Source organism: Sparus aurata, chromosome 18 (genome assembly GCF_900880675.1).
Source record: "Sparus aurata chromosome 18, fSpaAur1.1, whole genome shotgun sequence".
NCBI classification, from domain to species: Eukaryota; Metazoa; Chordata; class Actinopteri; order Spariformes; family Sparidae; genus Sparus; species Sparus aurata.
Window position 1 is genome coordinate 24104307 of NC_044204.1, and position 27315 is coordinate 24131621.

The following is a 27315-nucleotide window of genomic DNA, read 5'->3' on the forward strand; positions in this document are numbered from 1 at the left end:
CTTGACACAGTAATCTAGAAAGTTGCGCTCAGCACTGTATCACATGTACAAAACATGGTTTGACAGTGTACTGCAGACAGAGGTGTTGAACTTGACAGAGTATCTAAGGATTTGCTTCGTCCTTCATTATGAATAAGTGCTCAGTATGTTCAGCTTGACTACAATACATCATTGTAAGGGTGAAGCATGTCTGTGTAATTGATTACATAGAAGGGATAATGGTGCATATTTGGGGAGGAGCAGGGATGATAGATGAAACAGGTTATTGTAAAGCCTTTATCAGGAGGAGGACTGGCACAGAGGTCATAAGACACACAAAAGCCATTCAGTTTCATAATGTATGGGTGCCATTACGTAAGTAAAACACATATTTTTTACTGAATTGAGTGAAACCAAATTTAACACATGTATCCTAGTAAATACCAGCATAACAGACTGTTCACTGTCAACAATTTTAATGGATTGAATTGAAACATTTCTTTCAGTTGCAGATGATAATTTGACATTTTCATAGTGATTCAGTGACTTGTGCTTCAGGGAAAGTTGCATTTATAAACAGCATTACCTCATAGAAGTGAGGGTGCCCCGCTTAGAAAACCTCTTTCAATACAAAGTCTTATTTTCGGAGAGGAAAAATCCTGAAAAGATCACAAGAAACGGTACACTGCAGACAGTCAAAATGAAAAGAATTGGAAAAATGGGCTAAGTGATTCATTTACATGGCAGCTTGAGCTTTTTGTGCCACTGAACATAACCCTCTGCCCCCTTCTTCTCTCGGCACCATTACTGCTCAGTCTCTCTCTGTGTCCGAGCAGCATGCCTTTCCTCTTTGGGCTGTCCTACCCAGCGAAAGAGCTGCTGCGTGGTGACTGCATCTACTCGAGCTTGAAATCTGAGCCCATTATGTCAACAGATGTTACAGACAGCGAGGAGTGCAAGCGTGAGATAGGCAAAGATATACAAGAGTGAGCAGAGGAAGAGAGACACATGTATAAAACAAGTGATAGAAAAGAAAAACAAACATTGGGGAGCATTTGGTTTTATAGTTAATAAATGACCCAAAAATTACCACATGCATCGATGGTGCATGGTCAAATGAATATCAAAGTTATTTTTCTAGAGCTGGAAAAGGATTTGTAAAAAATGAAAGAGCTGGGATTATTTCTTTGAACAGATTCAATATTATTTGTCTCCCTTCTAATACATTATAAAAACACACAAGAAGTTGGTGTAAATGTATGTTTTACTCACATATACATCAATGGGCACTTGTCAGAACTCAAATTACACATACACCCTGCCAGTAGCACTTCATAAAATAAGATGAGACAAATAGTTGCAATCTTGTGAGGATTACCTGTTTAAATGGCCCACCCGTGTCTGCTAGACAGTATTTCCAACATTAATAACACAGATTTTGATCATTTTAATAATTTCTAAAGAATTAGTGTTCTGATCTCATCATCATATGGGCTGAGTATGTGGAGATGGAGCATAAAGAGAAATGAAATAGCCAGAGTTCTACTTGCCAATTTATCTTATTGTATTTCAAAAGTACAAAAGTGTTTCAGTGGCAGAACACAGCCTCACAGAGGAAGTGCTCTTGGTCAAACAAGCAGACGGACATTGTCAAGAAGACACACCACAGCACACTTGAAGAATAAGCTTCTCCTACAAAACACTTAATCCAGACATATAATCTTTTTTTTTGAAATTGTGTGACGAAAGCATCAGATACAGTTTGCTCCCTACATTTTAGAATGAAAGAGCAAATAGGGGTATTTCATTTGGACCCTGGCACAAGTTTTGTATTGGCTAAAGCGTGCGTTTTGTTATTAATACCTTGACAACAGTAAATAGTAACAATGGCAGTTTTATCTTACACCAACTGTTGGCCCCAGTCAGAAGTGCAACTTCATTGCTGTCTTTCAGTCATGGAAACTCCAGCATCCCAAAAGCAGTGCTAGACAGCAAGTGCATCAGCTTTACTTTTCAATTTCCTATCTTCTCCATAGATCACTGCATACAGGTTTTTCCCTTTACATACATGCTCATTCTCTCTAAATCTTATCTCCACCCCCACCCTCATATGATCTTCAACAACAGCTCGTAGGTGGCATTGATGATCCCCCAGGAGAGGAGTGAACGGTGGTAGTTGAGGTGGGCCCCTCTAAACAGCATGGCCACACTGCCACCCCTTTCTCTCCACACTGTTAACAGCACCTTCCTGCAAGGCTGAAAGGCTCCACCAACCTGTGACTGAGCCCTGGACTTTACCACATTTAAAGGATAGAACATGATGCCAAGGCCCGCTCCCAACAACCCTCCACAAACAAAATCAATAACAAGGTGACCTGCTCGACTAGTGGCTTCTGGGAGCTGCTCCTTGATGGGCCCTCGGAGCCCAAAGAAGAACACATTGCTTGGGCCATTACGGAGGAGTATGGGTACAAGGCCACGGTAGCACTCTCTGACACCATACTCAGACAGAAGTGTTCGGAACGTGTGAGCTGTGTTGTTGAAGCGCCCATAGTGCCGATGGTCTTGTAGGAGAGTCTGTACACGCTCAAATGGAGTCAGTAAGGCCTCTGTTGTTCCTGCCAACGCTGCAGCAAAGCTTCGGGTGACCAGCTCCGGCACGCCGGTGCCAACGGCCCTGTCTAGTAAGACTCTAGAGAAGTCCTCGTACAAGCCAAACATGATGGCCACTGTAGTGCTCTTCTGGAGTAGCGGGGGCAGCAAGCCCCGGTAAAGATTCCTCAGCCCATCCCTTTGGAGCTGCCGCACTGCCTCAGTGGCCGACACGCCATGCAGCTGCTGGCGGAACAGCACCTTCTGGATGGGGAAGGTCACCACAATGTTGGTAAAAGCTGCAATGGAGCCGCAGACGTAGTGCTTCCCATGATTGCCCAGCTTGGCACTCAGAACCCCAGCAGGCAGCAGGGAATGGCCTCCTTTAGTCAGGGCAGTCTGAGGCTGAGGTGTCTGGGCCGACTTAGACTCCATGGTGCTAACAGCCATGGGAAGCTCAGTGCTCCACAGCCTGTTCCTCCAACTTCACATTGGCACTGCACTCTTCTGTGAAATATATACACTGAGAAAGAGAGAGGAAAATTCATATATACCAATCAAGCTTCATGACCTTATTTTTACGCTCTATTTTGCTTTCATTTGACTGTATGGGAGACAGAAAACATGGGAGAGTGAGTCAGTGATGACGGAAAAGGACAAATGGGATTCAATTTGGGCCAAATCACACAACTGTTTAAATGAATACACTAATCAAAAACACTAATAATGATTTACTCATGTTTGATATTTGTTTGAACCAATGTCAACCAAATGTGGTTCTGACAAAGATATGTACATGTACTTTTAAAAGGAATGCCGTTCACAGTTAATAACATTTTTAAAATGAATTTTGCTAAGAAAATATTTTAGAAATCAAATGTAGCAAGTTGATTGTTAAATATTAAATATGTATAAAACTGTATTGTGCAGTATAATTTCTTTTGGCACATCTGCCAATATGTCTGGCGATACAATTTATTTGTTAAACTCTATATATTGTCTAAAATATAAATAATAAGTTGGGGTCTAGACTAAATGGCCATACATGCTATGTGTCGGCTTAAACAGACTGAAATGTTTAACCTCTTTCACCTGATTTCAACATGCGCAACCAGGCTGCCCCAACTGGCCACTGATAAGCATTATTACATAATTCAACGAACTGATAAGTGTCAGCTTAGTTATGGGGGAGGAGAGCACAGCTATGAGCGGCAGAAGACACTGATCTATTCATTTAATGTGCATTACAAAGCACCAAGTATTCTACATTAGCACTAAGCTTTTAATGTAGTTCTACTTTTGTTGAAGCATTAAAGGAGCCAGTGGCACACCCTATCACATACAATTACAACAACAAATCTGCTTGAGTTACAGCAAGGTGTTACCAAAATTTATAAAAGTTCATCACATTGAGTTTGTGGTCTAGGAGTTGTCTAAACATAGACCAACGAGGAGATAGGGGTGGAGAAAATAAGAGGTCATTTGAGGTCACAACATGTCAACCAAAATACCTCTCCAGAAATGCCTAGACAGTTGGGGGGCCGTATGTCACAACTTTTGTGAGCCGGTTGAGAAATTTAAAAGAAAATATAATAAAACTATAGTATGAAAAAATATATATTATTGCACTGCTACCACTGTGATTCCTACATACAACTACATCTGATCACCACCAACATTATGTTTAGTTTTAGAGGCACAATTTCAACATTCAGCGTGAATTACTTATTACAAGTTGGTTAATAGAGTACACTTAACTGCTTAAGGATCTGTGCTTTCATTTTGCTGTGTCAGTGTTTGTCAGTGAAGCCATTTGTAGACCCGGAAGTACATATTTTCCAATGACAGATGACGTTGATAGTTACAATTTAAAACAATCACAACATGATACGGATAATTTTACTAAATCAATAATTTGAGTTGAAGTAATTTTCCATTACTAAATCCCTACTCTATGTACTGTTTCTTTAATACTCTCTTGTCGTGTCATGCCTGTTGTCCTTACATGCCTTCAAGCTGTAGGCTAGCACAGACATATAGGCCTGCTCTCTGCTAACTATTATATTACAACAAAGGCACGAAGTAATTGTAGTAACTGCATGACGAGCTTGCTAACAAATGAGCAAATCGCCGACGTGCTAGCATATTTAAGGTTAGCTCAGGAGCTGGACACCAACATGCTAGACAGCTAGCTCAACAGTGCTAGGGACAGGGCCTTCTAGATTATGCTAGTAACAGTCAGTCTAATTCACGTTTAAAGTAAAGAGAAAGGCTGACACGAGAACACTGTCAGACATAATGACGGCATGCGCCAGCAAAATACTTGACTGCTTAGCATGCTAAGGGGTTAGCATTATCAGAGTCAAATCGGACGAACGCTGATTTATGATTGGTTGGGGACTTCGTTGACAGCAACTGAATGTCAAGAGGCAAAAGAGCGTTGCACAGTGCTGGTCAAGCCGTCGGGCTTATAAATTAGTCTTTACCTGCCGTGTAAACCAGTCGCTGTCCTGTCCCCGGACAGGTGGATAGCAGTTATTCTCAGGGTAGCTGGGCACAACTGTAGGTCGTGTCTGCAGCCCCCGCAAGAAGCAGGTGACAGCCAGCAGAAACGCATCTCCAGCGCATGCGCACTACTACAGATTTGCGAGTATACGGATGTGGCTGTGACTCTTTAGGGAGCTTCTTTCACAATCATACGTACTTATATCCATAACACGATGTCAATAGTGGATAGTTTATGTGTGGAAATGATTCCGGATTTTCGATATTGACTTGGAAACTAAAACGAACTATTTTTTGACAAGCCTTGAATGTTTGTCGCAAAGCAGAATGGAGCGTAACTTTACGACAGCAGTATGACGTCAGTGTCGTAACGTTAGAATTGTCAGTAAATAAATAACGATAGCTAGCTCTGACCGGTATGTTTTACATTTAGTTGCTGTTTTTGTTGTTATGCATTGGTGTTAAAAGTGAATACGATCATTAAATAATAGAGCAGGGCCCGGTGAACAACTTTAGTGAATATGCTAACGGGAACTCTCACAGCTAACGCTAGCTAGCTGTATGTTGCTAGCTGTACTCTCACATTTTGCATAAAGGAGCTCTCTTTAGCTTAACGCCATCGTTGGCTTCTGTTTGCACCTGACATTTATTCACCGGCACTTGTGCGTGAAAGATAGCCGTATGCATTAAAACACAGCCTGAATTGCGTGTGGGGTCAGTTTGTCGCCTTCTGCACTGAAATCTCAATTCATATAAAATGTCAGCGCAAAAAGACTGCGAGTTTTTGGTGAAAAGAGCCCGGGAGCTGGTGTCTGATGATCCGTGTGCGGCCAAAGCCTGGCTCATCACTGCCAGAACCCTTTACCCCGCAGATTTCAACATACAGGTAACATAAAGACACACCTCAGCTGCTTACAGTCGACCCACTGGATTTGTATTCTCTCGTACAAGCCAAGTTGACTTGTTTGAAATGAGCAGATCCTCCTTTATGATTCTAATGTTAAATTGTGATTCACGTCTCCACAGTATGAAATGTACATCATTGAGCGGAATGCAGAGAGAACTGCCTCAGCAGGGAGACTGCTGTACGATATGTGAGTTAAAGTGAACTATGTCTGTGTTGGTGTTGATGTCAAGTGGTCCAGTTTGGTCCAGTCTGAGCAAACAGTCGGACTTCTCCTTGCAGGTTTATAAACTTTCCAGATCAGCCTATTGTATGGCGAGAGATCAGTGTCATCACAGCTGCCCTGCGCAGTGACTCTCAGGACAAACATGCACAGTTTCTGCGAGGTGAGAGGATATGTCTGCCTTGTCAATATACAGGCCATTCATACAGTACATAAGTAAATATCACTTCGTTTTTTGACATCGATTGGAAATCTGTCTTTATGTTTTTCCCCCAGGGCTTTTTGAGACACTGCCTGGCCGTGTCCAGTGTGAGATGCTTTTGAAAGCCACAGAACAGTGTTTCAACACTTTGGAGAAAGCAGAGATGCTGCTCCTCCTCCTTAAACGCTTTCCAGAGTCTGTGGTCCAGCACGGGGTATGTAATGATAACATAACACTTGTGCGTTCTCTTTTGAACCTAGAGTAAATCACACTAAAGCAATCAGTAGTAACTTTTTGCTGTATGTTTAGGTCAATCTAGGAGAAACATTGCTGGAAGCAGAGGCATCAGAGAACGTGGAGACTCCTGTCAACTGCTTCAGAAAACTTTTTGGTGAGTGAAACAAGTTCATTAAAATGGTTACAAACGCCCACTTGCTTTATGCATTGGCTTTGACACTAATTTGTTCCTGTTATTACAGTGTGTGATGTCCTTCCCTTGGTCGTTAACAACATGGATATGCGTTTGCCAGCCAGCCTGATGCAGAAGTACATGCTGAAAGCAGCTGAATTCTATATCGGCTATGTTACCCGTGGACCCTCACCTGATGTACAGATACAGGGTAAACTTCATGATATTTTCCTTTCCTTTTGTCTTTATGCTAACCCAGTGTTATCACTTTAAATGTCAAGATTTGTTAAAGTCTGCCTCCATATTTTTCTACTCACTGCCTACCTAACATTTTCCCCTCTTCCTCTTGTCCTCTGTGTCAGGCTCTCAAGAAGGTGGATCTCTTAAGTCACCCAGTGTGTCCCGTGGCTCACAGCGTTATGTGATTGACGGCCTGTCAGAGAAGTCATCGGTGGTGGCAGAACCTTGGGAGAGGCTGTTAGATATCCTCGCTGTGGTTGGAGCACGCTGCGAGTGGCAGGGGGACAAGGGACAGAGGTAGTCTATCTGTCTGCCTGTCGATCAGCCAGTACCATTAAACAGGGATCTGTTTTATTCTGGTGACTCTTATATATATTATATGAAATCTTATATTGGATACACCTAATAACTGATAGTATATTACAAAACTATCAACAAAAAAATAGCTCCAACAAAAGTCATTCAGCCTCTCATTATATCACCTTTAAAGAGCAGAAATTGAATGCAACTCATGCAAATTTACTAGTCAAACCTACCAAGTCAATGATAGGAATTTTTCACTTCTTACATAGCTGTACAAACTGGTGGTGGGGATGTCACGAGCCAGTTGCTCATGAATGTGCCAGCGCAAAATTGATGTGACACAACAGATAAACGTCAACCACTGCCATTGGCTAATGTCATCTTATATGCCAATAGTCAGATGGCAACAAGTGCTCAGTTTATGTTAAAAGTAGTTAAAGGGATATTCCGGTGTAAGTTTAATCCATGGTCTAACACCGTGAAACTGTGTTAGACTCCCTCTCAAGAGATAAAGTTTGCAGACCACTAGCTAACCTAGTTTTAGCATCCTCAGAAACGACCGCACGACAACATTACATTGCAGTAAATGGGTCCAAATATAAAACTGCCATCAAAAAGCCACTCGATTACTGAGTGCAGTAGAGTCCCGCAGTAATGATCATCATTGAGCTGCGGAACTCTACTGCACTCGGTAATCGACTCACAGGGCTTCCCCACAACAAGGAAGGCTTCTCGGGTGGTAAGATTTGTTTATCTATTCCGACAAATCCGGCAATGATATCAAATGTTTGATGCCTCGAAATATGTGCTGCGACCCTATTTCTAATGTTGCTGAAGTTTGGTGCTGTTCTGAGCATTATTTGTGGCTTTTTGATGGCGGTTTTATATTTTGACCCGTTTACTGCAATGTAATGTTGTCATGCAGTCGTTTCTGAGGATGCTAAAACTAAGTTAGCTAGCGGTCTGCAAACTTTATCTCTCGAGAGGGAGTCTAACACAGTTTCACGGTCAAATATGTGCTGTCTCCCTTTAAGAGAATGTGGATTAAACTTCATGGTAATTTTGGAGTCTGTAGTTTTGTTATGCTTTTGATCTGAACTTACACATTACTGCTCTCTCATTACACAGAGAGGTATTATAAAGCTATTAATATTTGTTGAAATAAGTATACAGTCATTGATAAAAGAGTGAAAGATTTAAGTCCATATAAGAGAATCCGTTTGAAACCGATTATAGATATTTTGGTTTTTTTTGTGTGTACCCTTTGCTGTAGGAGTTACATGGACATGTTGCAGAGAGTAAAGGAGTTGTGTCACTACCTGCCTGGTCTGGAAGGAGACACAAGATCCCGCTGCTGCAGTCAAGTTGTCATCTGTGCTGCACTCGTCCTTTTCCGCAGCGCCTTCCTTTATGTCTCATCTGTACAACCTGCGCTGTTCCAGGGTCAGCTTCTGTCTTTTTGAACATACACAGTACACCGTTTGTTAATTTCACTCAAGTACTTCAGGTTATATATCTTTATTGTCTTTTCAATAAGAAAGTTAAATGATCTAATGATGTGTGTATTGCTTGACAGGTGTGAATGCCTTGAGTTCGGGGCCGTGGATCCTTGTAGAGGATTTGAGCTCAGTGTATAATGATGTGGAGGTGGAAAGAGGAGCCATGAAACATGCACATAAGAAACGCAAACTGGCCGATGGAAGAGAGAAGACAATGGCAAGGACTGATTTTTGAGAGCCGAGAGAAACTGACAAATCACTTTTAAGTGTGAGATTATACCATCATACCTGCTTCTTTATTAATCTTTGTGTGTGTGTGTGTGTGTGTGTGTGATTGTAGAGCTCAGATGATGAGGAAGGATTAGGAAAAGGTCGAGGTCGACACATTTTAGTAAACAAAACTGAAATGCCCAGCTGGTCAGAGACTCTGGACAGCTTCCGCACAGCAAGGGAGAGCTGGGACCTCCTTCATTCTCATGATGGCCTGGAAACTGGTAAACAGCATTTCTGTCCATGTGTCCATCCGTCACTCCAACACTATATCATACAAACACAACAGCTGCAGGTGTATTCCTATGGCTTTTTAATGGAGTCTATGGAGGTATACAGGAACTATTTAATTATTTGTTAATTATTTGAATGGCCCATTGCATTTTAACAGAGTTCAAGAAGATCTGTGCTTCTTGGAAGACGGACAGCTGGCTGTGGTTCAGAATATTCCTCACCGACATGATCATATACCAGGCAAGAAACATGTTTTAACATTTTAAACAGGATTGAATTAAACTTTGTTGGTTCCTTTGAGGAATGTAGTAATTGGAAACTCAGGATATGGCAATGTATATATTTTGTTTTATATACTATTTAACCAATGAGGCAAGATTAGCTGAAAAATATATATTTATATATGTTAAAATTTCTTTTCATGTGCCTTTTCACGAGTTGTCAGTGACTACATGCTTATTTTGTGTGTGTGTGTGTGTGTGTGTGTGTGTGTGTGTGTGTGTGTGTGTGTGTGTGTGTGTGTGTGTGTGTCTCCAGGGACAGTATCGTAAGGCCCTTTCCAGCCTGCACCAGATGGCTGCAGTGCAGCAGCCTCAGCCTGGCCAGCAGAGCCCCTCAGGTCAGGCCAGTCTGGAGCACCACAGGGCCCTTATACAACAGGCCTCCTGCCACTACGCACTGGGAGAGTACAGGGTACACACACACAACCTTGCATACACAAGCACTCTTACATAAGGCTGGTAGGAGGAGAATCACCGGTGAATCACATTTTGCTGTACATGGAGCAAGTATTGTTGTCTATTTGTATTCCTGAAATTTGTGAATTATATTCTATTATTCATTAGTCATCTATGGTTATAATCTTGTCAATACTGAAGTCTGCATTGCAGTGTTTGGCCTGCAGGTGGAGCTGTAGTAAAGGTCAATTTGAGAGGCATGCAACTGCAGCAGAGTTCAATTGTAGAGATTTGGTTTTAGTATATTATAGTGCTGCTGACTTAACTGAATATACTTGGTTCTGACCAGATTTGTACCAGATTTTTAACATGCATAGCTTTATTACGTAACATTATTTGACATGCATTACTAAATCATCTTTAAATTAGAGTACATGTTCCAATAAGGACAGGTCTAGCAATGATAAATCCAACCCCCTTTTTACACATATGATGCATATGCACTCTTGTCTATCAATCAGATGGCCTGTGAGAAGCTGCTTGATGTCGTCGGTGGACTGGTGCCGCCAAACCAAGTACAGACAAAAACTCCAGAAGATCAGGGTAGAGTCAAGACAAAAACAAGGAAAGGTAAAGTAATTTACTGCTTTTGTAAAGCAACGTTCAGCAACTGATTCTGACATACAATAAGCCTTTAATTTGTTTTGTAAAACTGACATCTAATATAGAAACAGTGTACTACAATTGGGGACATTGTGTGTGCCACGCATGTACGTGTGTGTTGGCAGACGTTCTGCTACCAGTAACAAACCACAACCTCCCTTTGCTGCAATTTACATATTCATGAGAAAGAACTGACCTTTGTTGAAACTATCGTGTCAGAGAAATACATAACTGTTCAGAACAGTATGCAGTGATTCGTTTCTTGTCATCTTTAGGTAATGACCTGAGGCTGCTTCCCTGCACCAGCAAAGCTGTGTTACCCTTCTGCCTCCAACTGATGCTAGCCTGCTTCAAGGTAATTAGTTGAAGTGTGTAAATACATCACATTTTATATCAAACTGCATAATTCACATACTTAAATCTCATTCTGTCCTATCAGCTCCGTGCCTTTACAGACAGCCGCGATGACCTGTCCCTTGGTCATGTGGTGGTGCTCCTGCAGCATGACTGGCCACAGGGAGAGATGCTGTTTTTAAAGGCAGTGGATAAGATCATTCAGCAAGGCAGTTTCCAGTATGAGAATTTCTTCAATTATGTCACCAGTATCCTTTAAAATTACCACACGCACAAACAAAACAGAGAATGGGTTTTCAAATATCATCTATAAACTAGTTAGTTCCGTCAGTCTTACTCAGGGGAAGGGGCCCCGCCCTGGACACATTGCAAGTAGATGTACTTAAGTTTTTATTGGGTCTTTTTATGTTTTATTTATTTATTTAGCATACCTTAATTGGTTTTGTGGAACAAGCTTTTTCAAGGTCAGTCGTTAAAAAGGAAGTCATTAAAGTTTAGATGTTCTGTGTAAAATGATTTTAATACTAGAGAACATGTTTGGTGTGTGTCCCTTAATTTTATTCAGAAGATATTCTAATGTGTTAAACCTGTACTTGGGGTACTTCTACCTTGAATACAATTATTATTATTTATTTTTTTTATCGACAGTGCAGAAAATGACTTGAAATTCACTGAATTCCTTTGCAGTAACTTTGTCTGTGTTCTCTTGTCATGGATGATAATTTCCATAAGCTCATGATTTTTGTCAGACATTGACATGCTGGAGGAATTTGCGTACCTGCGCACACCAGAAGGAGGGAGGATTCAACTGGAGCTGCTACCCAATCAGGGAATGCTGATCAAGTAAGAACCTGGCATTCAGAAATGTTCTATTTGGCATTGTGACTCTGCACACTCCCGTTCTGTTGCTGTTTTCAAAGAGAACAGTGTTAATGATTGATGATTTAAGTAGACATGGCCTGTCGGGAAAATTGTTACTTTAAAAATGCTGTTAATGGAGCGGGCATTAGAAAGAGAAGTGGTTTATGGTAAAATAAAGCCTCTATCAAACTCCTTCATTCATTGCTTTAGACGTAAACACTCTTGAATGCACCCTCACTGACTGAGAGTTGTTGAATATTGCTGTCCCTCAGGAACCCTAGTCCCGCCCTGGGGGTGGAGTTAAATACCCTTCTGCTACAAGGGGTGCAGACGATGGACAGGTACCCAGGGCCCCACCTCCCACAGTCCCATCCCACCCCAACACCATTCACCCTTTCTTCATCCCCAACTTTAAGGCTTGTCATCCCCCCAGTTTGATTTGGGCCTGTCATTTTACATCAAGAGTTAGTCGTTCTTTGATTTCCTGTCGGCGTTTGTTTCTTTGAGCCATCGCTCGTCTTTCTGTGGTCATCACTGTTGTCGTTGTTGTTGTTATTTTAGGATGATGTTGGTCTTGATGTTCAGTCAATTTAGTTTCTTGCCTTTTCATAACACTTGATCTCATTTCATTTGTGGACACGTTGTATGTGGTTTTTATTTATGATGATGAAACCTGACTGGCTGATTTATGTACGTAAGGAAAAAGTAACTTGCTGCTTGCATGAATTTGTCTGTGCTGCATAGATCTCAGTCTACCTGTTTTTGACCAATCATCTCAAAATAATACATTTCCGACCATATGTATGTCTGTGTTAATTTTGTATGTACTGCTGTTTCTTCAGACACCACACAGTGACCCGTGGGATCACCAAAGGAGTGAAGGAAGATTTCCGTCTGGCTATGGAGAGGCAGGTGTCGCGCTGTGGAGAGAACCTGTTCAGCGTGCTTCACCGCTTCTGCATCAACGAGAAAATCATCATCATCCAGTCTCTCCCTTGACACCTGGCCTGTGACTTTTAAACCTTTTCGTAGTCGATATTTCGGGAACAGCTGGACTGACTTTATGACCCCATCAGCTGTTTCCCAACACAGGACTCATTTCTATCTGTCTTGTCTTCGTCATCCATCACTGAACTGTAGCAAAAAGAAAAAATCTCCTTGCCTTAAAAGAGGATCTATCTTGTCGGGAGTTGGAAAGTATATGAGCTCATGCAGTTTTCATGGTATGTGTGTAGTTTCCTGTGCTTAACCGCTTAACCATGAAATGGTCTAATCATATAGTGAGATTTTGTGGGAGTAAATATTCAGGTTAAGAATGAAGTGCATTTTAGAAAGTCTTTTGTAAAGTTTATTCTTTTTGTTACAAACGTCATCAAATTGTCAGTTTATGTTAATGTTTCCAGTAAATGTGATTTGAAGAAGATGTGATATTTTGATTTATTACAACAATCACTTCATCTCAGGCTCATTCTACAGAATTAGAAATTAGATGCTGTTGCTTAAGAAAGTATGCTTGTGTAACACTGGAAATACAGTCCACGCACTTCATTTTCTCTGTCTCTCCAGATATTTATACTCCTGTGTTCCCTCTCCCTTCTGTCCCTTTCTCACTTCCTCTGTCCACTTCCTTTTTCCTTTATAAATGCTGCATCCATGTCAGCGTCGGAGATCAGAATTTCCAACTTCTGGCCTTGAAGCGGTCCTTGTGCATGATGCTAAAAATGAACATGAAATATAGCTGACTTCAAATCAATGATCCTTTGGATAGTTTGCACACAATTGACGGCAGCAGTCCAGTCTCTTCACATATACAAACAAAACAGACGAGGAAAACCAACACACATAATATACTATACAACAGTTTACCATCACTAGCTTTATACAAATCGTGTGTACTACAAAACATCCTGTGGGTGCTGCTGTTTTTGTTTGACCTCAGACAAATGCTTCTTTATGAAGTTGGGGTAGATGGATTTGCCTCAAGTTGTCGTCACTCCTCTAGTTCTGTGACTGGCGCATTTGGCAAGTCCACCTGTAGGGCCGCTCTGAGGTTGGCCCAGAACAGCCTTTGCTTGGCCCTGTCCTGAGGCCATTCCAAGTATGTGTGTCGGCTCATCATGGACTTCAGCTGGTTGTACTTAGATGGGATCAGATACTGAGGAAGAGGCTCCAGCAGCACCAGCACAATGCTGTCTGAGCCATGACCAAGGCGGTGGTGGGTGGCGAAGTACAACTCATAATGGCACCAGTCGCTCTTGACAAAATGAGCCGAGAGCACAAACATGGCGCGTCTGCTTTTCTCCACACAGCTCATGATGTTCTCGATGATCGTCTTTCCTGGCACAAAGTGTTTCTCATGGTGGCAGATTCGGAGCCCTCCTGCAGGGCCTTCAAGGTTGGGGAGGAGGGAGTTGTGCACCCAGTCTGCGTCATGCTGGCTGTAAGACACAAAAGCATGAAACTCAACACCCACCAGATCTTCAGGTCGAAGTTGTCGCCTTCTGGCACGATGTTTGGCTCTGGTCCACTGCCAGATCATGCCCATATACCAGGGAATGTCCAAACGATGGCACAGAGTTAGAACTACAAGAATCAGAAACACTGCTGGGCACAAGATGGTGGCAGCTAGAAGCCCAACATTACAGGAGACCACTGGGATCCATATCTTGTTCAAGGTGGAGTCTTTAATGGTCTCAGGGTAGATGCAGTAATAGCCCAATGGCCAACTCAGCAATTCAATTCCTGTGTCACTCCTCTTCTTTTCAGTCTTGATGCCAAGACTTATGAAACTCCTCAGAGAACAGGTGCAGGTAAAGGGGTTGTGACTGACATCCAGTGTTTTCAGTTTGGGGCAGCTTTCCAGCTTGTTCACAGATGGGGCGTGGATAGAGTTGGACTTGAGCAGAAGCACGTTCAGTATGGGCAAGCCGTTACACACTGGCAGGTCCCGCAGCCTGTTAGCATTTAGGTTGAGCGATGAAAGGTTTTTCAGGTTCATGATGGATGATGGTACCACAGAAACCTGATTGTTCTGGAGGTCCAGTGTCTCCATTCCTTTTGGGACACATTTAAAAACTGAGTCCGTCAGACGATTAGAAGACAGAGACATATTGGTGATGTTCGGTGGCCAGACACACTCTTCCACACCATCATACATCAGCTGGTTGACGCTGAGGTCCAGATGTTGCAGGGATTTCATGTGTTGCATGCGTTTGCTCAGCAGCTGAAAGTTCTTAAGATTGTTGCCCACCAGAATCAATTTCCTCAGGTTGGCTAGATTCTCACATTCAATCAATTCTTGACCCTCCACTCTGGAAAAGATGGAGTCAGACAGAGCACAAAGGGAGAAATCAAGCTGGAGCAATTCACTCTGCGACTTGGGGCATGTCATGTGTATGATTGAAGTCTCAAGGATTGCTAAACTCTCCACTCGTAGGTTAATGAAAAAGTCGTATACAACCTCCTGTGAAAAAATGAAAGACATAACCCTCGCCCTTCTGGCTGTGAAGGACTTAATTTTAGATGTTTTCGGCATAGGACTTTCCTCCAAAGGCAAATTGTGCATTGCCACATCAGAAGCGCCCATATGGCTAATGGATGTTCCCAGAACCACGTTTACAAAGTCAGTTAAATCGTGCCAGCTGATTGTTATGTTGGTGAGATAAAGATAAGATGTTTTGATTTTTGCTCTCTCGCTTAACTGCTTACTTAGACTATCGAAGCCTCCTGTCACGTTCATCAACTCCACTTCAACAAAGTGCGACAGAGCATCATGGAACAGATCGTGGTCCAGTATCTGATTCCTAGTCATGGCTATCTGAAGCTGTTGAGCTTGAACATCTTTCAGACTGCCCGCTTCATAAACCAGGTGGCCCTCCAGGGAAAGTGTCAGTGTAAGTAGTTTCACTTCAGCAATATTCCTGAAATCACCCAAATGGATCTCTTCAGCTCCGAGTGCTAACCATTCAAGTTTTACCAGGGAACTGAACTCACTCCCGAGCGTCATCTTGAGAAAGTCGTTGCAGGTCAAATTCAGCACCTGAAGGTTCTTTGTGTGGAGCAGGTACCGCTGACCTGACAGGTTCTTCAGCCTGTTGTGTGACAGGTCTAGATCCTGCAGGAGTGGCGTGTTGACGAATGTGTCTGGATCGATCACCTCCAAACTATTCCATGAAATGTTGAGAGACTTCAGGTGAATGGTGTTATTGAAGTCTCCTTGGTGAAGCTGCTGTATGCGGTTGCATGATAGGTCTAAAACCTCAACTGTCTCTGGCAGGTCTCCTGGGACAGAGGAGAGGTTTTGGGATGAGCGGTTGACGTTGGTTTCAGAGGATGAAGCACTCAGCTGGAGCCTCACCAATATGGCTGCTGCCCAGATGGCGGCATACACAGGCCTCATTGTTTGTCTGCACTGAAGTAAAAAAATAAACATACGTAAGTTATTATTGATTCACACACTCAGTTGCCAGGGGATTCGGTACACCTTGCTAAAACTAATGCAATCTAATACAACAGTCTTGCCATAAGTGAAACATCCGTCAAGTTCATAATTTTGTTGAATCTGTTTTGAGTTTAAATTGAGAGTCTTGACTTTATAGACTCAACTTAAGTTGACATCGCAGTAAAAACAGCAGTCACCTCTGGGTAGACGAGATCGGACATGTAGAATTGCCTACATATTTATTTCTGTTTACATTTTTTAGCCAACTATGGAGGACTGTAACTGCCAAAATCAAGAATGAATAATAATTAATAATTATTATAATTAATTATTATTGAATTTTATAATGTAAATGGGGTGGACAAAATAAAAGCAACAACCATTCTAAACCGACCCTGAACAGTTGCAACACAGCCAAACATTCTAACTTTCCTGAAGGAACGATCTATGCAGGACGGTTTTATGAGACGGCAATCGTTAAAGTTGAGTGTGCCTAATAAAGTGGCAACTGAGTAAATATACAGTGTATGTAAGTCGACACTGAAACCTACGGTGTTCCTCTGCTTAGTCATATGAGGACGTACCTTGCACCCTGTAATAACCATTAACTAACAATTATTGTGTTAAGTGTTACCTTTGACTTAAACTACCTTTTTAGTAATAAGTTGAGAGTTACTTGTCCACACGTCACAAAACAAATTCAGTCCACACAGATATTCATTTCCTTAAAGTACATTCACATTTTAGATACTCCAATGCAAAGTTTCTACTGTTATGCTTCTAACACTTTTCCCTGCTTCTGCATGTGTGTGGTGATAGATTGTGATTGCAGTTACGTTTTAAAAAGATTAAATAAAACCCTTGATAAATAAAGCCCTCTCTCAATGAAACAAAACTATACAGTGGACAGACAAAAGAGAGCACTCACCTGTCGGGCCGTCAGATGGATTTTGTGCTGCACCTTAATATGTTGTTGATTTGGTGAGTTTTTAATGAGTTGACATGTTGCAGTCCATCATATATGAATACTTTCAAAATCACTTCATTGGTGCAGAGTGCACAAACAAAAACCCAATCATGAGCTCTGTAGAGTGCCTCCGTCTGTCTCTGTTCTGATCATCAGTCCCTACTGATGTTACAGTAAATAATGAGGCAGAGAGGACTCTCACATGGAAATGAAAGCAACTCCATGCGATCATAATATCGCACATCCTCTTTTCACTTCCCTTTGATTTACTGCACAGAGATTTTTTAGAGAAGTAAACTATTTTGGAAGAGAGAAAGAATTTAAATGCACTGCGTAATTCCGATTTAAGTCCATTAATATTTAAGTAGCTTACTGTTCTTTATGCTCTTCTCAGGTGGACTGCATTAAGATGTTGATCCTCTGTTCAACATCTTTATAAAAGTTTGATTCATTGACACAATGAAATTAGTTCACCCTTTCTTTGTAGTGTCACCGTGACCACTCTGAGGTCAGTCTGGGTTGTAGATGAGCATTTCCCAACTCAATTACCTTAACCTCCACTAATGCCTCGAAGCAGAGCGTGTCCTGGATGACTACCCTGTTTACTCAAGACAGTGGCATTAATGATGGAGGATGAGGAAGGGGATTTTTGATTGGCTTTGATTTGTTTTCATGTGATCAAATACAGGCTCTCTCTTTCTCTCTCTCTCTCTCTCACACACACACACACACACACACACACACACACACACACACACACACACACACACACACACACACACTTTTCCCAGCAGTGTTTTCAGACCAGCAGCACTGGTGTGTTTTCTAGGGTGACTGGCTGTTACTCATTGGGCAAAGTGGAGCTAAATTGAATAAGGTTATATGAGGTGGGTGTCACTGTTCTCACCTAGCGTGGTTTGATCAAATTTTCGGTGCTTTGCAGCTCCTGGCCATAAGACAACAGAAAACAGCCTGTTTGTTTTAGATTCTCATCGCTCCCTCTTTTGCAATAAATGTCCTCAATGTCCATTGTGTGTCATCATGTGAATTCATATTGGAAAAATTAAATTAATTGACTTCAATGTGATGCTTGTTGTTTTTCAGCAAAGGCAAACTTAATTTAAGAGGTCCAAAAACACTGTATGTGTTTGTCGGAAACAGATAGATTGTGAGCTACTTCTTGGAGTCATGGTGCTAAGATCAGAGTACAAGCTAATTATTGACACAGGAATGTTCATGTGTGTGTGTGTGTGTGTGTGTGTGTGTGTGTGTCCGTCCGTCCTCACAGTAATAGCTCAGTAATATCCTCTGAAGCGTTGGTCCTCTGGTTTTAAGGCTCTTTTTTATATTTATATGATTGACAGAACGGAGTGTTCATGGAGTTGCAGGTTTAAAACTTTAAATAGGAAACTCAAATGTGAAAATAATACAGGTGTGGATATGAGTCAACCTTTGTATGTGTCGACATTATGAGGGAGGGAGGGAGGGGCTGAGTGGGAGCACAAGTACACTGAGGGAGAGATAGGGAAGTCTGACCAGGTTGTCAGATGGATACTGCAGCACCTCGAAGCTTCACATGCTTCTGTGATCACTCTCCACCATCATGGATCCGCGTAGGTTTATGATACTCAACAGGGCAATCGCTCTGACTGACACCAGCCACCATCTTCAAGTGAATTTCTGAAGCTACTCCTTCACGATGCTGAACCATCCTTCACCTTCCTCTTGTCGGTGGCTCTTACTCTCCCTCCTGTTGTTGGTGGCGTGTGGTTGGAACAAAGCAGCCTCCTCTCTCGGGGATGGCAGGAAGATTTGGCAGCAGCCTAAGCCGGACCCCATCTTGAGCGGCCAGTCTTTCCTTCATGACAACTTCCCTTCAGGGTTTCTTTGGGGTTCGGGGACGTCTGCCTTCCAGACAGAGGGAGCCTGGGACCAGGAGGGGAAAGGCCCGTCCATCTGGGACCACTTCACCCACTCCTCTGTCACTGCTGTCCCTGGCGATGCGGTTAGTGACAGCTACACTCGTTGGGAAGAAGATGTTGAGGCACTGGAGTATCTCGGTGTGAGATCATACTCTTTCTCTCTGTCCTGGCCCAGACTCTTTCCTGACGGGGATGCCAGAGGTCAGCCCAATACAGCTGCTGTGGAGCATTACAGCCGTCTCATAGAGAGGCTACTGGACAAAAGAATTGAGCCCGTAGTCACTCTCTATCACTGGGACCTGCCACAAGTCCTACAGGAGCGCTACGGAGGCTGGAAAAATGACACAGTAGTGGGACTGTTTGAGAACTATGCTGCATTTTGCTTCCACACATTTGGGAGCCGCGTTAGGTACTGGCTCACCATGCATAATCCATACCTGGTGGCTGTGCAGGGGTATGGGACAGGTGTTCATGCTCCTGGAGAAACAGGGGGTCCTGCCAGCTCTCTCATTGTGGCCCACAACCTGATCAGGGTAAGTTAGACAGTGTGTACAAATGCACAGCGTGATATAGTGTGCTTTATCTGCTCGGGCTGTAAATGACAGTACATGAAGAACTTCTCTGACGATACAGACTCTGTGTAAACTTTGAACTTCTCCAGCAGTATCAGTTTATGATTTTTGCATCCTCCAATGATTTTAAGGTCAAAAGACGGTGAAGCAAACACAGACTGCTCCAGTGCTCTGATAAATTTTGGTGCAATCAAATTCAATCATTAAGAGACAATGAGGTTTGATTTGTATATAACCGGCGCAGCCAAGCGCAAAACCTTAACGCTCACTGTTTATTCTATCTCCTTTATGACAAGTCGCTCATATTTCATTCTGGCAGGGTTGTGAACAGTAAAGAGGACACTTAAACAGACACTGAGGTCAAAGTCCACCACATCAGCACTTTTGTGCTGGAGAGAAACAGTGTGTGACAGGAAGTCATGGAGATACGCCTCATTAATAACACCTCGCTGTCACACAGTAAGCCTGTCACAGCACAGATGGTATGTGTACAGCTAACACTGCGCAGATAGCATGAGCAAATAGTAATTCTCTGGTGCCCTAATAGATTGTTTTCATGATTACCCATTACCTCCGCTAAAGAGCTCATGTCTCCCCATTTGTTTGTCCTTTATTATGTGTTGTTAGTAGCTGAAGCCCAAAGTGAGGCAGAGGAACATAAAATGTTCTATCATTGACTGTATTCACAGTCCTTGATGAACTTGAAGCTGTACATAAATGTAGCTGCTAATTAAAGCTGCTGTAAGCGTTATTTTCAGATTTTAAAAGAAGTATTTGATAGCTCTATATTCCCACTTTATCCAAGGATGGACAGTTCTGTAAAGAGATGGTGCTGTTTGCTCATGAACACGTAGAGGGAGAGATCCTCCTGGTCTGGTACCCACACTGGTATTAGGGAACAAGTAAAGCTTCCAGTTCCAGCGCTCCCAGTGACGGATTACACTACCAAACAGGCCAAGTGATGAGAAAATGCTTGAAGAAAAGAAAAAGGCAGAGAAAGCTGCCTCGGAGAAAAGGGAGTTGTGCAAGTGTGGTGACATAGAGAACATGGAGACTTGCTAACTACAAACTGGACAGAAAGTTGGCTAAAATGCAAATGCTTACTTACTTACTTACTTACTTAAATGTTAAAATAAGTTTATTTCTTGAAAAGGGTCATAAGTTCATACTCCAAATTAACCTGCCTGGACTGGGAGCTCGGATCACTGGGGGAGTGAACTATTTCAGGCGTGGGGCGACATCAAAATATGCATGTCAAAATATCTGCTGTGAAAAAATCCTATTCTACTGTTGTGACTATGTTGTCAACTATAATTCAAAACATCATCGTACTGTGTCTCCTGTGATTTCCAGGCACACGCCAAAGCATGGCACACCTACAACACCCACTTCCGTCCCGCTCAGAAGGGTAAAGTATCCATTGTTCTGGGATCCCACTGGGTTGAGCCCCAGAGAGGACAAGCCACAGCTAATAACGTCGAGCTTTGCCAGCAGTCAATGGAGGCTGTCCTCGGCTGGTTTGCCAACCCCATCTTAGGTGATGGGGACTACCCAGCCTCCTTAAAAATCAAACATGGAGCCCTCTTGCCCATATTCTCTCCTGAGGAGAAGCTCTGGGTGCAGGAGACAGCTGACTTTTTCGCTCTGTCCTTCGGGCCCAACAACCTCCGTCTGGGCCGGGGCCTGGTCCAGTACGGCGTGACTGTGACCCCAGACCTGAGGCGTGTACTGGACTGGATAAAGCTGGAGTATGGGGACCCGAGGGTGCTTGTGGTTGAGGCAGGTTGGTTTTCTGAAGCCAGTGTGGGAACGGAGGACACAGTGGCTATCTACCTGATGAAGAGGTTTATCAATCAGGTCCTGCAAGGTAAGAAAAGAGGTGGAAACCAAATTAAATAGATATAATGTTAAAACTCTAACATTTACTCTTTATTGTTATGTTTTTTTTTGACAGCTGTAAAGTTTGATGGTGTGCAGGTGTTTGGTTACTCTGCCTGGTCACTGGTGGATGGATTTGAGTGGAATAACGGCTTCACTGTCAGACGAGGCCTATTCTACATCGATTTCAGCCAACCAAACCGAACCAGGACACCCAAGACCTCCGCTCAGTACTACAGACATGTTGTCGCTGATAATGGTTTCCCCAGTGATAAAAGAGACAAAGAGATCAGAGGCCGGTTCCCCTGCGACTTTCACTGGGGTGTTGCTGACTCCACTTTACAGGTATGAAGAGAGAGAATCTGAGAAGATTTTACAGCAAAGACAAAATCAAACGTAAGACTATATTCTGATTTTTTATTGTGTCTGTTTCTGTCATTGTAGGTCCACTTCCATCCTTTCTCTCCACAGTTTACCGACACCCATTTGTACAGCTGGAACCTGACGGGGGACAGGTCACTGCGTCCGGTCCCAGGGGTGACGGTCAACACCAGACGAGCCCAGTGCACCGACTACTTGGCCATTCGCAATCATCTTCGCCTGTTTGAGCCCACTGGGGCATCTCACTACCGCTTTGCCCTGAACTGGTCTCTGATTTTACCTCAGGGAGACCTCTCTAATGTGAACACTGAGGCTCTGAGGTAGAAATACACAAATACACAAACAACTGCCACTATTTCAGTCTGCCCAAATTTAGCCCAGTTCAGCAATTCAATCAAAAAAATATTACCCTTATTGACAGAATTATATTTTCCATATGTTTAGATCTAATATATCAACAATCTAGGTTTTTCGTGACAATTAAACAGTGCAACAATATTTAACAATGTCACCTTGTGATTACATATAACACTGATATAAAGAGTTGTCACAGGCAAAATAAATCATGAATTAATTTATTTTTAAATATGTTTAATCGGAATGTACATTCATTATATTTTGTAATATATTCTTGAGGCTACATAACAATATACTGGCATCAGTGATGGAATGTAACTAAGTACATTCACTCAAGTCCTATACTATTTTCTGCTACTTTGTTCTTCAAAACTACATTTTGGGGGCAAATATTTTACTTGTAGCGTGTGGACTACCTCCATAAATTGAAATGTACTTTTGATATATTACATTACATTTCCAGTATATGTCACTATAAGCCTGTTCCATAAGGTTATATTACCTGATCCACAGCATAGATTTTAGCCGGATTTAGATTTAAAGATATTTGACTCTGTCTCTCTTTGTTTCTTCATATATTACCTCCTGGTTCCATAACATCTTAAAGGTACTACCGCTGTGTCCTGACCGAGCTCAAGAAGCTTGACGTGAAGGCTGCCGTGATTCTCTACTACCCCACACACAGAGCTCCAAACCTGGGCTTGCCTGGTCCACTGCATGCCTCTGGTGGTTGGCTCAACCACAGCACAGTGGAGGCGTTTCAGAAATATGCAGCACTGTGCTACCAGCAGTTGGGGTCCTGGGTTCCATACTGGATCACCATCAATGAGCCAAACAGACTGGTAGATGTTTATTCTAGTGCGATAGAGAAGCATCAGGCAGCTCATAACCTTCTTTTGGCCCACGCAAAAGCCTGGAGGCTTTATGAGAGGGAACACTCCAGTCAACAGAGAGCACTGGTGTCACTTGCATTACATGCCGACTGGGCTGAACCTGCAAACCCCTTCCTGGACTCACACACAGCAGCAGCACAGAGGTTCCTCTTGTTTGAACTCGGTCGCTTCTTAGACCCACTGCTGGGGACAAGATATGAAGAAAAACACAGCAAGTGGGACTACCCACAAGAAATGAAGGCATACCTGGAGGAGAGAGCTGGAGTGATGGGCCTCCGTGGATCCCCTCTTCCTAACTTCACTGACACTGAGAGGGAGGAGCTGAGAGGGGCGCTGAATTTTATCGCACTGAATCATTTTACCACCCGTTTGGTCTCTCCGTATCACCCCACACAGGCCAGTCCTCAGCAGAAACAACCACCCGATCACGGCTGTCTGACTCTTTCTGATCCCACCTGGCACTCGTCCAGTCAGGGGCTGGCTCTCGTGCCCTGGGGCCTGAGGAAGACCCTGAACTGGGTGAGCCAGAGATACGGAAGGGCACTACCCATCATCGTCTCAGCCAGCGGGATCGATGACCAGGCTCCTGTGGAGGACAAACTCAGGCAACTCTTTCTCAAGAGTTATCTGCAGGAGGCTTTTAAAGGTGGGGCATCCATTTTCAGGGTTGGGTCAGATTATTTTGACATGTTGTTGTCATTGTCAGTTACTAAATACAATTTCAATGGCAAGTTTTTGTAATTAGTAACGCATAACATTGGATTACAGAAAAACAAAACTATAATCTAATCTGAATACTTTTGGATAACTTTCTATACAATCGTTGAAAATATTACCCTCATACCAAAAAATATAAGATTATTAGTATATCAAAAAAATAATTATCACTTATTCTTTTTTCTCTTGAAACATCGGCGTTTATAGTTTAAAAAGAAAAGGAAAAAAAAAAGAACCCTTACAAATGCAGCAAGCTACAGGTGGTACTACATGTGTTCTACACCACTTGGGATGCTAAGTTTGCTCATCTTCATGTTCATCATTTTATTTTCTCATACTACAACAATAGGTTTAAATAATTTAGTACTTAAAAAACACATCAGTTGTTTCATACTGTCCAGTGCTTCAGCTCTGTATTCCCCCTCCGTCTGAAACTCTCTTTTTTTAGCTCCTTTATCTTTAAGGCCCCCCCTCCTGACTGCTCTGATTGGTCAGTCCACACGCGCCTGAACCCGACATCGCTAACAACAACAGCGCAACTGTGCTACATAATTTCTTACCTCCCAAACTAGCTGCTATGCATACATTTTTCAAATGTGTGATGTCACAAAGTCATGGAATTAAAGGCGGGACTACTGACGAGGCGTTTCATGAGCAGTGTTTTCTGTGGAAGAGAGGAGCTTCTGTTGGTGTGGACTTTGACCTTTTAATCTTTCAAGATAATATGCATGCACAAGAAACAATAAAACACTGAAGGAAAGGAAAAAGTGTAATAGGTCTCCTTTAAGTTCTTGTTGTTGCTGTTATTTTTAACCAGAGGCCACACTGGAGAACTTTGCTCTCACAGCACAAGAGGGGCACTTTTTATTATTGGGCTTTTTGTGGGTTTCTTGATCTTCAAATTGCCAGATCTTAAAGACATAATCAAAAACCTGGGCTGATTATGGTTGTACTTATTCTTTAAAATCCTGATTACAGTTCTCCGATCTAAGTAGGAACAACATGTTCGGTGTTGAGGGTGTTGAGGTATAGACACGCCTGCTACAGACAGCTCAGGTTTTATGGTCATATTGCTTCCTATTATAAAACCCAGACTTAATGAGAAACCACGAGGACCATAATAAGAGAAAGGACGGGAGAGAAAAACAGCACAGTGACAGTGTTTATCTGTGCTGTGTTCACACTTTGCCCTTTATGGCCCTATCAGCACCTGTATTTGCACACAGGTGCTGTTTTCTAATAGTGGGCATGTATTTTTAACTGGTTGTTTTTCTTAACTCCTTTCTTCTGTTTGTCTCCAGCTCGACAGTTAGATGGAGTAAACTTGCAGGGCTTCTACATGTGGAAGCTGCAAGATCGACACGTCCCTCAGTTTGGCCTCTTCACTTCAACCCACCACCGGTCCAAAGCCAAAGCCTCCGTCGCTCTCTACAAAGAGATCATCAGTCGTGGCGGTTTTCCCGAGGATAACACCACGCAGGCCTGCAGGTCTAATGAGCTTCATGAACCGTGCTCTGCGTGTGTGTGGATGTTCAAGAACAAAGCCCTGCTGGTGTTCGGAGGGTGCCTCTTCATAACGGCGGTTATGCTGGCAGCGCTCATCATCTTTGTCATCGTCACCAAGAGAAACCAAACAAGAGGCAGGAGGAGGGGGGTGACCAGGAGGAGGAGGAGGGAGAGGGTCCCTGTGTGCACATGTCCACGCGTTAAGTGCTAACTGAAGAGACACTGGCGGCGTAATGTAGCAGAGAAACTGTGTGTGGGAGAAGGAGACTCATTTATAATTGTGTCTTGTCCTGTATTGCTTGTTAATGTGCTTCAGACAACTGTGTGATGAACTTATTAACAATTACTGTCAGGAGAAAGTGTCTCCATCCATTTCACTGTAATAAAGGGTTATTAAGATAGAGGGCAACGGGTGAGAAGAATTGTTAAAGCAATTTCTGTATGTATGTTTCTACAGTTTAATGACCATGAGATGGCAATAGACTCTGGCTGACTCATGTGTTTGATTATGTGATATCTATGGTTTACCTATTCGCTCACCTCACCTTTGACCTCCAGTATGCAGAAAATATGTCAACGCCATGATTCTAGTGTTATAATAACATGTCTAGATCCAAATAAAATATATTTTATATAATATAATATATGTTAAGTTGAGCTCAGGTTTGCTTTTGGAGTGTGTTTGTAATATGTCAGAACGTCTCTGACATATTTTCAAGCGGCTTCCCCTTTATTCAAACACCACATATGTTTGCCAGGACAGTTTAAGTCTCCATGTGACAGTGACGCCCTCTAGTGTCGCAGTCTGCAGCTCTGATGGAATGAAGTGAAACACGGCCGCCCTTTTGTTACAGGATTTTCTTTTAACTCCCATTTTCTCTTTATGCACATACACCATGAATTTCATCTTTTATCTGTGCATAAGTAGTGGATACACTGGATTTATGAGGATTATCAGATGAAAAAGAGTTGCTTGCTGTTTACCACAGCAACTTTCTATCCATATTCACACATCCACAGATGTGGACTTCAGGTTATCATGACTTGGACTTGATTCTACTCGAGTTTCTTCTGATGACTTGTAACTTGTAACTTTCTTTATAGAAAATAAATGACTTGAGACTCGACTTGGACTTTAAAGACTCAGGACTTGATTTAAGATAAGATGACTTGTCTGTGCTCATTTGATGTTTTAAGTTAAATCAAAGTAAAAACAAAACAAAACAACTAATTTAGTCTGGCTGTCAGTTTTTCAGTTTAAAATTTACATTTTTTCAAAACATTCTTTTTATTGAAGAAATATATTTTTTTCATTATTACATTTATTTCACTGGCTATCAGTTATAATACAAATACAACTCATTATCATACTTTTTTTAACTGGTAACATAAATTGGCTGATAAAACTATTATTAGAAAGGTACCGATTTTTATTCATGTATTTTCTCTTATAGAGATCGAAAACTGAGGGTGAGACTGCAAAATCTGTGAGAGAGGAAGAGACTTGACTTGCCCACTTCTTGAGACTTGGACTAAATAGCTTGAGTCACATGCCCGACTACATCTGATACACACTTTAGTCTTGAAAACTGCCTAAATTCATCTTAGAGCATTTTCTTGGTCAAATGTGTAACTGGTTCAAGTGGGAGTCATCTCATCAAAAATATTTATTTCTGTTCACTACACTTTTATAAAGCAACTCACTCTTCATGTTCACAATACTGCATGTGATAGGCTGATGTGCTTTAGACCAGAGCTTGATCGAT

At 42.3% G+C, this 27315-nt stretch overlaps 4 protein-coding genes across 6 annotated transcripts; 2 read left to right on the forward strand and 2 right to left on the reverse strand.

Moving 5' to 3' along the window:
* Positions 1 to 436: 436 nt before the first annotated feature.
* Positions 437 to 5208, reverse strand: slc25a51b (solute carrier family 25 member 51b). Its single transcript, XM_030396357.1, has 2 exons — positions 5058 to 5208; positions 437 to 3094 (listed from the first exon to the last, which is right to left on the reverse strand). The coding sequence occupies exon 2, from the start codon at positions 3019 to 3021 to the stop codon at positions 2086 to 2088; it is 936 nt and encodes a 311-aa protein (XP_030252217.1). The 5' UTR covers positions 3022 to 3094; positions 5058 to 5208; the 3' UTR covers positions 437 to 2085.
* ints10 (integrator complex subunit 10) lies at positions 5203 to 13336 on the forward strand. Of its 2 annotated transcripts, XM_030396317.1 has the most exons (18): positions 5203 to 5962; positions 6103 to 6170; positions 6263 to 6366; positions 6480 to 6619; positions 6715 to 6796; positions 6885 to 7025; positions 7177 to 7351; positions 8631 to 8800; positions 8934 to 9073; positions 9197 to 9350; positions 9518 to 9600; positions 9898 to 10053; positions 10559 to 10667; positions 10976 to 11055; positions 11140 to 11302; positions 11804 to 11897; positions 12188 to 12256; positions 12758 to 13336. In XM_030396317.1, the coding sequence occupies exons 1-18, from the start codon at positions 5834 to 5836 to the stop codon at positions 12912 to 12914; spliced, it is 2214 nt and encodes a 737-aa protein (XP_030252177.1). In that variant the 5' UTR covers positions 5203 to 5833; the 3' UTR covers positions 12915 to 13336. The 2 variants fall into 2 exon arrangements, with proteins under 2 accessions (XP_030252177.1, XP_030252178.1); XM_030396318.1 differs by lacking the exon at positions 12188 to 12256 and having other exon boundaries at positions 5206 to 5962.
* On the reverse strand, positions 13250 to 17510 carry tlr1 (toll-like receptor 1). The gene is made up of 2 exons (XM_030396315.1): positions 17285 to 17510; positions 13250 to 16326 (listed from the first exon to the last, which is right to left on the reverse strand). Exon 2 carries the CDS (start codon positions 16312 to 16314, stop codon positions 13906 to 13908), a length of 2409 nt encoding a protein of 802 aa, XP_030252175.1. The 5' UTR covers positions 16315 to 16326; positions 17285 to 17510; the 3' UTR covers positions 13250 to 13905.
* Positions 17511 to 18885: 1375 nt separating this feature from the next.
* klb (klotho beta) lies at positions 18886 to 26776 on the forward strand. 2 transcript variants are annotated; one of them, XM_030396305.1, is made up of 7 exons: positions 19215 to 19328; positions 19421 to 19778; positions 21171 to 21684; positions 21772 to 22040; positions 22140 to 22396; positions 23041 to 23972; positions 25345 to 26776. In XM_030396305.1, the coding sequence occupies exons 1-7, from the start codon at positions 19324 to 19326 to the stop codon at positions 25758 to 25760; spliced, it is 2751 nt and encodes a 916-aa protein (XP_030252165.1). In that variant the 5' UTR covers positions 19215 to 19323; the 3' UTR covers positions 25761 to 26776. The 2 variants fall into 2 exon arrangements, with proteins under 2 accessions (XP_030252164.1, XP_030252165.1); XM_030396304.1 differs by having other exon boundaries at positions 18886 to 19778.
* The last annotated feature ends 539 nt before the right edge of the window (positions 26777 to 27315 follow it).

What these genes read in the sequence shown, in the direction of transcription:
- klb (XM_030396304.1), top strand. Translation starts at nt 19,023, where the DNA reads ATGCTGAACCATCCTTCACCTTCCTCTTGTCGGTGGCTCTTACTCTCC. An exon ending in TGGCCCACAACCTGATCAGG is followed by an intron (nt 19,779 to 21,170) that starts GTAAGTTAGACA and finishes TGTGATTTCCAG; the next exon opens with GCACACGCCAAAGCATGGCA. An exon ending in TCTGCAGGAGGCTTTTAAAG is followed by an intron (nt 23,973 to 25,344) that starts GTGGGGCATCCA and finishes GTTTGTCTCCAG; the next exon opens with CTCGACAGTTAGATGGAGTA.
- slc25a51b (XM_030396357.1), bottom strand. Translation starts at nt 3,021, where the DNA reads ATGGCTGTTAGCACCATGGAGTCTAAGTCGGCCCAGACACCTCAGCCT.
- tlr1 (XM_030396315.1), bottom strand. Translation starts at nt 16,314, where the DNA reads ATGAGGCCTGTGTATGCCGCCATCTGGGCAGCAGCCATATTGGTGAGG.
- ints10 (XM_030396317.1), top strand. Translation starts at nt 5,834, where the DNA reads ATGTCAGCGCAAAAAGACTGCGAGTTTTTGGTGAAAAGAGCCCGGGAG. An exon ending in CCGCAGATTTCAACATACAG is followed by an intron (nt 5,963 to 6,102) that starts GTAACATAAAGA and finishes ACGTCTCCACAG; the next exon opens with TATGAAATGTACATCATTGA. An exon ending in ACGCACTGGGAGAGTACAGG is followed by an intron (nt 10,054 to 10,558) that starts GTACACACACAC and finishes TCTATCAATCAG; the next exon opens with ATGGCCTGTGAGAAGCTGCT.